Source organism: Carlito syrichta, unplaced genomic scaffold (genome assembly GCF_000164805.1).
Source record: "Carlito syrichta isolate Samal-C Ts95f unplaced genomic scaffold, Tarsius_syrichta-2.0.1 Scaffold288415, whole genome shotgun sequence".
Classification (NCBI taxonomy): Eukaryota; Metazoa; Chordata; class Mammalia; order Primates; family Tarsiidae; genus Carlito; species Carlito syrichta.
Window position 1 is genome coordinate 1 of NW_007232511.1, and position 8616 is coordinate 8616.

At 61.9% G+C, this 8616-nt stretch overlaps 2 protein-coding genes across 2 annotated transcripts; one reads left to right on the top strand and one right to left on the bottom strand.

The window, feature by feature from the left end:
* Positions 1–1500: 1500 nt before the first annotated feature.
* GPR17 (G protein-coupled receptor 17) lies at positions 1501–2536 on the top strand. Its single transcript, XM_008053741.2, has one exon. It carries the CDS (start codon positions 1517–1519, stop codon positions 2534–2536), a length of 1020 nt encoding a protein of 339 aa, XP_008051932.1. The 5' UTR covers positions 1501–1516.
* Positions 2537–5061: 2525 nt separating this feature from the next.
* Positions 5062–7999, bottom strand: LOC103255787 (LIM and senescent cell antigen-like-containing domain protein 2). Its single transcript, XM_021710308.1, has 3 exons — positions 7823–7999; positions 5466–5532; positions 5062–5186 (listed from the first exon to the last, which is right to left on the bottom strand). Exons 1-3 carry the CDS (start codon positions 7976–7978, stop codon positions 5062–5064), a joined length of 348 nt encoding a protein of 115 aa, XP_021565983.1. The 5' UTR covers positions 7979–7999.
* Positions 8000–8616: the final 617 nt, after the last annotated feature.

Here is an 8616-nt window from a genome sequence, read left to right on the forward strand (position 1 = left end):
CAAAGAGAACTTGCTGCAGGCTGGTCCCCGCTGTGCTGTGCAGAGCCAGGACAATGCTGTTCGGGCTGCGGGCTGATTCCCACTTCCCCCTCCACTCCCCACTGCCGTCCCGTGGTGGGCGGCAGGACGTGGCCTTCTCTCCCGTGAACCCCTCTCCTGCCCCTTCTGCCTCCTGGCCACGCAGGACAGAGAACGTGGCTGCCGGGTGGGGCCCAGAGGAGCCCCAGATGCTATGCTCAAGCGCCCGAAAGGCCAAAGCCCTGGTGGCCCCAAGACGCAGGGAAGGCCAGGCCCGTGCGCCCACCGGGCTCCCCACCTGCTCTGGCTCCACTGCCTGCCCTCTTCTGCCCAAGCCCCACGCCCAGGCCACGGTGGGCAGGCGGGCTGTTTGGGCCCCTCTCTCTCCTTCTTGGATCTCGAGTTGACTACACTCAAAGCAGGAGGCGGTGTCTGGCTGTGGTGAGGGTGAGGGAACCCTGCCGGAATTCAGGCTCCCCAGATGGGAATGGTCTGCCCCAGGCTGTGGCGCTCTGCCCTCGCCTGCAGCGGGACAGCCATGCGGCCTCAGGCCTCGCTGGGACTGCAGATCTGAACTGAAAACTCTGGTGGTCTCTACCTCCATTTGGGCTGGCACTGCCCCTGCTGGAAAAGACTCCACCTGCTGGCTGGGGAACCACTCTGGGAGGAAAAGCACTCCAGCTGCCCCGAGGCCCCAGTACAGGCTTTCCCTGAGCAGGTCTCTACCCGTCGGGGTGTCCAAAGCGGAACTGGAGAGCTGAGGCTAGAAAGCACCCAGGAGAGACCTTGGGGCTCTCAGGCAGGTGGACAGAGCAGGCCTCAGACCTCCTAGCATGAGGCCCTCGCTGCATTCCTGAGGGAGCTGTGATCCAAACCAGCAGGGGGAATGAGAAAAGTGGGGACACAACGGTCACCATACTTGTTACTGGCAGGTCGGGGAGGATCCCGGCACTGGGGTGAGCAGGGCTCACCTGCCAAGGCCGAGGCCGAGGAGCTGGCAGCCTCAGGGACACATCACCCCCCACACCGCCCACCCATCGAGCATGGGCCTCAGGGACCCCACGTGCCACCTCTGCCACTAGCACCCTTCGGGGGCACAGCAGGAAACCCAGAGCCTTACGCAGGCGGGGCTCCCATCTCGCTTCCTGCCACAGGGCTAACCCCGCTGGCTCGAAAGCTGAGATGCAGGGTGAGAATGAGCTGCAGATTCCCAGGTCACCCAGCCCCAGGCCCAGGCCCCACCCTCACAGCAGGGACGTGGCTGCACAGTGCGGAGGCTGAGGCCTGGCTCTGTTTTTGACTTTGATGCGCACACCCCCCAGATGGACAAGGAGGCCCCCCACAGTCCCAGAGACAATGCCAGGCTTAGAGAGGGTGGCTCTGAACATCAGAGGCCGACTTCTGGGCTCCGCAGAGCATGAGCCTCCCGGTCCCAGGCTCCCTGTGACCGTCTGCTTGTTCCCTCCAGGTTTGTCCCAGGCTCTGCCTCCAGCAAAGCATGAATGGCCCCGAGGCCGTGTTCCCGGACCTGGTCACCAACTCCTCCCTGGCCGCCACGGAGCAATGTGGCCAGGAGACTCCACTGGAGAACGTGTTGTTTGCCTCCTTCTACCTCCTGGATTTTATCCTGGCCTTCGCCGGCAACGCCCTGGCCTTGTGGCTTTTCATCCGGGACCACAGGTCAGGCACGCCCGCCAACGTGTTCCTCATGCACCTGGCTGTGGCCGACCTGTCCTGCGTGCTGGTCCTGCCCACCCGCCTGGTCTACCACTTCTCCGGGAGCCACTGGCCGTTTGGGGAGATCCCCTGCCGCCTCACCGGCTTCCTGTTCTACCTCAACATGTACGCCAGCATCTACTTCCTGGCCTGCATCAGCGCTGATCGCTTCCTGGCCATCGTGCACCCAGTCAAGTCCCTCAAGCTCCGCCGGCCGCTCTACGCCCACCTGGCCTGCGCGTTCCTGTGGGGCGTGGTGGCCGTGGCCATGGCCCCGCTGCTGGTGAGCCCTCAGACCGTGCAGACCAACCACACGGTCGTCTGCCTGCAGCTGTACCGTGAGAAGGCCTCCCATCATGCCCTGGCGTCCCTGGCCGTGGCTTTCACCCTACCGTTCGCCACCACGGTCACCTGCTACCTGCTGATCATCCGCAGCCTGCGGAAAGGCCCCCGCGTGGAGAAGCGCCTCAAGAGCAAGGCGGTGCGCATGATCGCCGTGGTGCTGGCCATCTTCCTGGTCTGCTTCGTGCCCTACCACGTCAACCGCTCCATCTACGTGCTGCGCTACCGCCGCGGTGCCACCTCCTGCGCCGCCCAGCGCGTCCTGGCCCTGGGAAACCGCGTCACTGCCTGCCTGGCCAGCCTCAACGGGGCGCTCGACCCGGTCATGTATTTCTTCGTGGCGGAGAAGTTCCGCCACGCCCTGCGCAACTTGCTCTGCGGCAGAAGGCTCGCGGGCCCGCCCCCGAGCTTCGAAGGCAAGACCAACGAGAGCTCGCTGAGTGCCAGGTCGGAGCTGTGAGCCGGATGCCACTGGGGCTGGCCCCAGACCACCTGGAAAGAAAGAGCAGCTCCCAAACCAGTGCCACTAGAGTCAACAGCAGAGGTCCGCCTCCTCCCCAGTGGCCTCCTGAGCAAACCTCCTGAGATCTCAGCGGGGACCCATCCATTCCTCTGAAGCCTGAGCTCCCAGGTCACCCAGCGCTGCACTCAACCTCAGCCCCTGAGAGAGGTTCCTTCCGCCCTGCCCTCGGCAGGGGCTGCCCTCACCACGGCTCACTGCGGCTCCCAGACACTCACAGACTTCACCCATGGTAAGGGGGCGGGAGGCCGGGGGAGTCAGTCCAAAACAATGAGGGTTTTTCTTTCTCCCACTAGGCTCCCAGCCCCCTTCCTGCTACAGAAACACACAGTAGCCAAGTCCAGCAGCGAGACCCAGAAGGCAGCTCACAAATGACCCAGGAGAAAAGGGACCGTGGGTCCGGGTGGAGAGGTTGGGAGAGTCTCAGTACCTGCGAAGTACAAGGTGCTTTGAGCTCCCTTTGTGGTGCCTTTGCCAGATGATCCCTGTCTGAGCTTAAGTGAACAGAAAGTTAAGTATGTTTCAGGCTGGCGGCTGGGTGACTTCAGCAAACACCCTGCGACGCACGTCCGCGCAGCTCTGGACTCCTGATCCCTCCTGCTGTCGACCCACACACTGTCCTGCAGTCGCCTGACAATCCCCAGAGCTCCCCTGCAGGAGCCCAGTTCGGCTCATGTCCTGGGCGAGCGCACAGCAGGCACACGTGGGCAGTCACAGGGAGCTCACTCCCGCCCGAGAGGCCTCAGCCAACCTCCACGGCCAAGCTTCGAGCCATTTCCCTTGCTAGCCTCAAGCATCCCCTAACAGGTCCTTTGTTGTACTTGTTGGTATGGATCTGAAACGCAACTGTGGCTTTAAGGCTTGGAAGGTTATTGTGTTTGGTCAACACAAAGCCCATCCCAGAACGTCCCCCTTTGGCCCAAGAACGGCAAAACCCAGCGCAGTGGCAGAGGCGAGGCCTGTTGGGTTCTGGTTTGGTGGCTCCAGTGTGCATCTGCCCCATGCAGACTCTGAAGTCCTGCATCCCAGGCTCAGTGCACCATCCCTGGCTTGGCAGCGAGCGGGGACCTCGCTGCTCACACACTCCTGCTATCAGGATGGCAATTCTTCACCTTCGGGTCACGTTTTGCTTTCCAACAGGCTTCTAACCTCTTCCAGATTTCTCTAACCTGCCCATGAGGCGACAGCCCCAGGCAAGGAGACAGACTTGGCTCAGGAAAGAGACACACACCTGTCAGCGACCCAGCCAGTCACTCCAGGCACGGTGCTGTCCCACAGCTCCTGCCCTGCACTGCATGCCCCCACAGCTCCTCATTGAGCCAACTTGCTAAGAGCCAGGCAATGTGCCTCTCTCATGGAGTATCATGGATGAGACCATGTGGGCAGCCTCAGGAAAGAACCGGCAGAGAACGCATGACTAGGAGTCTCCAGGGGGTGGTACCGCTTCTCACTGACAAGGGGGTGCATGGAAAAGCACCCCTGGGTCGTCGGTGGAGGAGAAACTCAGCTTTACTTGGGCCCAGTGGCACTCAGGATGCCTGGTGCACACAGAGTGGAGATGGCACGGGGACAGAGAGGGAGAGGCCTGGGGTGGACCCCACAACTGTCCAGACACCACGCTATGAAGAGCGCTGGGGCTGTGTCTGCAAGCCACGAGAGCACAGAGCCCCAGATGACACCCATGCGGGGCAGGGAGGTCGGTGGGCCAGACGAGGAGGATGCGCAGGGGCATCTGCTCGGCTGGAGGAAACCACCAGAACACAGGGTCCCGGGCACCAGAAGGGGTGGTGTTTCTGCCCCTCAGCGGATGCCATGAGAGCCACGAGAGGTCAAGGGAGGTCTGGGTCCCCAGGCACCGGGAGGAGCCGGCAGGGTGTTTTGAGCCCCGTGGCACCTCAGTGCGGTCCTTGAGAAAGGGAGAGCCAGGAATGGAGAGAGGAGCCCTGGGGAAGGTGCGGGATGAGCAGGGCCATGCCCCACGGACAGTGGACAGGGAGCAGGTGCTGTGGCGGGACCCCCCCGAGCTTGCCCCCTGGGGAGGTGGGAAGCAAGGCCGTCCACAATGGGGACAGTGAAGGGTGAGGACAGAAGAGCAAGGCTCCCAGAAGATGGCATCTTCTGAGCGCCCATGAGACAGATGGCCCTGAACTCAGAGTCGGCGTGGGCAATCCGGCTGAGTAGTTCCCTCCAGCCACACGCAGCCATGTGAGTCCAGACGGGGCTGAAAGGTGGGGTGGCCTAGGAGGAGGTTTCTGACGGCTCCTGCCAGGTCGCCTCTCCACACTATCCCTTGTTCGGAGACACGTCTGGGCCTGGGTCCCATGGAGCACCCCAGTTGCAGTCCTCACCCAAAAGTCGGGGCTGTGCTACCCACCTTTCAGAGGCGTGGGGTCGGTGGACACACGCCTGGCCCCCACAGGTGGCACTTGTGGCCAGGGGCCCTCCTCCTTGCCCGGACGCCCACCTCACCTGCCCGCGTTCTTCACGAAGCCCAGGTCTGCCAGCTCCACGTCACACAGCTCGCAGCGGAAACAGCCCGGGTGCCAGTTGTTGTTCATGGCCTTGATGACGCGGCCAATGATGAACTCACCTGGAAGAGGAAGGTTTCTGCTCTTGCGGGAGCAGCTCCACCCCCAGTAGCCCCCCCAGCCTATCCACGCCGGTGCTCGGCGGGCTCTCAGCCTGGCCCAAGGGAGCCCCTCACGGGGAGGAGCCGCCTGCAGGGGCCTGCAGGCTAGTGCCAGAAAGGCAGGGTGGGTGGTGGTCAGGAAGCACTTTGGCCAGTGCCAGAAAGGCAGGGAGGGTGGTGGTCAGGAAGGGCCCCTGCCACCTGTACAGCCCCAAGGTGGGGGCCGTTGCCAGTCCTTACCGCAAGATCCGCAGCACGGAGCAAACAGCATTTGAAAGTCATGTTCGCAGTACTTCCGGCCTTCAAACTGCAACCGGGGTGCAGAGAGGACAAGCAAGCCACTTGTTACTCCCACAAGCCACTCTGGGCCTTGTGGGGTCAGGACTCGACCGCAAGGGGCAGGGCACCAAAGGGGCGTTCCAGGCAGAGGCTGCAGCACTGGGTCCCGGCCCGACCAGAGAAGGAGACTGGCCCACGTGGACGGCGGGGCGCAAAGCGAGGGTCCTTGGGGGAGGCTGGAGGGGTCGGCCAGGCCGGCTCTCAAAGGGCCGCTGCTGCCCACTGAGAAGCTGGGCCTGCTGGGCCTGAGAGCAGACACGTCGTGGGAGGGACGAGCTCAAACTGCAAGCAAGTGTGTCGTGTGGCCCAAGTTGCCGTGTCTTCTCCATGTGAGAAGGCCAGCTCCCCCAAGGCCATGAAAGACCTGGGGGGCGGGGCAGAAGGACAGGAAAGGAGGAAGCACCTGGTGTGGAGGCAAGGACCAGGGAGAACAGCCGGCAAGAGCCCATGTGCACACCAGCGGGCAGTGGCTGTGGACACGAGGGCCCTGCACAGGACCCCGGTATGGCCAAAGTCTGGCTCTGCCTTCGCCCTTAACAAACGCATTCCTTTAACAAAATGTGGGCCGGGCTCCGTGGCTCAGCCTGTAATCCCAGCACTTTGGGAGGCCGAGGTGAATGGAGTGACTGAGTCCACAGGTTTGCAATCCACCCAGGCATCTTGGCGAGACCTCGTCTCTACAATAAATCAAAAAATTTAGCCGGGCATGGTAGCATGCTTCTGTAGTTCCGGCCACTTGGAAGGCTGAGACAGAAGGATCGCCAGAGTCCAGCAGGTCGAGGCTGCAGTGGCCAGGAGCATGCCACTGCACCCCAGTCCCTCCCTAAGTCTGGGCAACAGAGTGAGATTCCAACTCAAAAAAAAAAATGTGGGTTTTCCCCATTCTCTAAAATAAGTCTTATTAGGCTGCAACTGGATACAGCCCTACGCAGTGACCTAGGCCGTGGAGGCTTAAACTCATTCAGCCACAAACATCTCCTGGGCACCAGCCTTTGCTCTAGGTACACAGCCGTCCCTCCCTAAGCGCTGCCCACCCTTCCTGCTGCCCCGCAGTTGGGCTGTGTTTCTTAGGGGGCTGAGGGCCATGAGGCACAGCTGACCCTCCTCTGCCAGCCAGATCATCCCCCCACATCTGTCCTCCCGCCAATCCCAGCAGCTCTGCCCAGAAACAGACCCAGCACTGACCTTGGGCACCTCCACCACGGCAGCCGCCGGTGGCGTGCTGGTAACTGGTTAACAACCAGCTCTGGGGGTGGGGGAGCAGGAAGCCCTGATGGATACTGTTTGGGGAGCTAGGAGGGGATTGTGGTGGCGGGTACCACCCCAGCAGACACACCCTCGCCGCCCAGACAAGAGTAAAATGGAGCACAATAACCAGTGAGCGGTGTGCTTTGTGTATTTGTTATCTTTAAATAAAACTTATCTCATTGTACTTTACACAACTGAATTTGTGACAAGAGTCATTTTGCGCAACCAGCTGGCAGGACCGCCGCAGCTTTGATGCCTGCCACTGTGAGTCGGGGGGGACCAGTTCGGGTCCCGCCCCTTTCACCTGGAGGATTGCACGCATCCAGCCCCTGGTGCCACTTGGTCCCCCAGCTTCCATCCCTGCGCCCTTACAACCTCTCCTCAGCGTAGTGGCCCGAGGGGCCCTCTACAAAGGTCAGGCAGATGGTATGACCCTCTGCTCCCAGCACCAGGCCCTACCTGGGGCATGACAAGATCCGCTTCCCCGCCCTCACCTCTTCTCCCTCTCCTTCCTTTGGCTTCCATCGCATGAGCCTCCTGCCATCCACAAAGGCCCCCACACACTCCCACCACAGGGCCTTTGTACAAGCTGTGCCCTCAGCGGAGGGCTCTTCCTACCGAGATGTACACAGCCCCTTCCCTCAGATCTGCCTGTACACTGCCTGCTCTGACACCCACCTCCCACCCGAGACCCCTCACCAGGCACCACACCACCTGACAGACCATGTAGTCACCCCGTTTACTGTCTGACCCCAGCCTAAGCCAAGCACCATGAGGACGCCTCTACCCGCCCTCAGGGCCCACTCAGCACCTTCCCAGAGGAGGCTGGGTGGAGAGTGACCCCCCTTGGGCATCTGGGGCAACCAGGGGCACAGCTCAATTCACGGCAAGACGTGGGCCTGCACAGGACGGCAAGCAAGGTTCTGGGCAGGCCTGGCTGGCCACCAGCCCACCCACACACAAAGGATGGACTCTGAGCTGGTCTGAGAAGGCCAGGGGACAGACCTCACCTCGTAGAAGAGTCCCTCGGGGAACGGCCGGAAGCACTGGGCGCACACGAAGCAGAGCTCGTGGTACAGCTCCCCGTTGCTGTTGACGATCCGCTCAGAGGGGGCGAAGCGGGCCTGGCAGCGCTGGCACGCGGCATTGGCCAGGGCATCCGACATGTTGCTGGAGCGGGAGAGACGGCCCCGGTCAGGACAGGCCAGGCAGAGGCGAGCGGGCGCAGACGGGCAAAACCACTCGGGCTGGGCCCCAGGCTCGCGGTCTCCAGGGTGCTGGGCCGCCTCTCAGGGGTCAGAGGCCACCCCAGCTCCCACGTGTGCCTCATGCCACCCCTTCCTTCCTCAGGAGACCAGAGAGTCTCTCTGGTATAGAATGTCACCCAGGCACAGGTGACCAGCATCTCATCCCCAAGGCAACCCCGCAGCTGCTATGGTTACATTATTATGTTCCAGTGCCTGACTGAGAACAAGACCTTGGGAATCTTGGAGGTCAGAAATCAACAGGAAATCCCACGACTCTGGGTCATCCAGATGAGGGACCCAAGCCCCAGAGAGGTGAACAGGGGTCCAGAGGCAGTCTCGAGGGGCAGCCTTGCCCAAGCTCACACAGCAGAGGCAGGTTTCACATTTGATCCCAGACTGTCAGACTTCAGTGGTTTCTTACTCCGCACCATGAGTTAGTTTCAAATCAACTGCCTCCCCAAAAATTGCAGACTGTGAACTTTGTGGGGGGAGAGAAATCTTCTCATCCATGCTGGGCCTGTCCCCAGGGTGAGTGGCAGGCCTCCTTTCGAGAGGAA

Excerpts from the sequence above, each read along its gene's own strand:
- GPR17 (XM_008053741.2), top strand. The coding sequence starts at position 1,517 with ATGAATGGCCCCGAGGCCGTGTTCCCGGACCTGGTCACCAACTCCTCC.
- LOC103255787 (XM_021710308.1), bottom strand. The coding sequence starts at position 7,978 with ATGTCGGATGCCCTGGCCAATGCCGCGTGCCAGCGCTGCCAGGCCCGC. Across the intron at positions 5,533-7,822 it reads CCGAGGGACTCTTCTACGAG|TTTGAAGGCCGGAAGTACTG; the intron begins GTGAGGTCTGTC and ends CCCCGGTTGCAG. Across the intron at positions 5,187-5,465 it reads TCCGTGCTGCGGATCTTGCG|GTGAGTTCATCATTGGCCGC; the intron begins GTAAGGACTGGC and ends TTCCTCTTCCAG.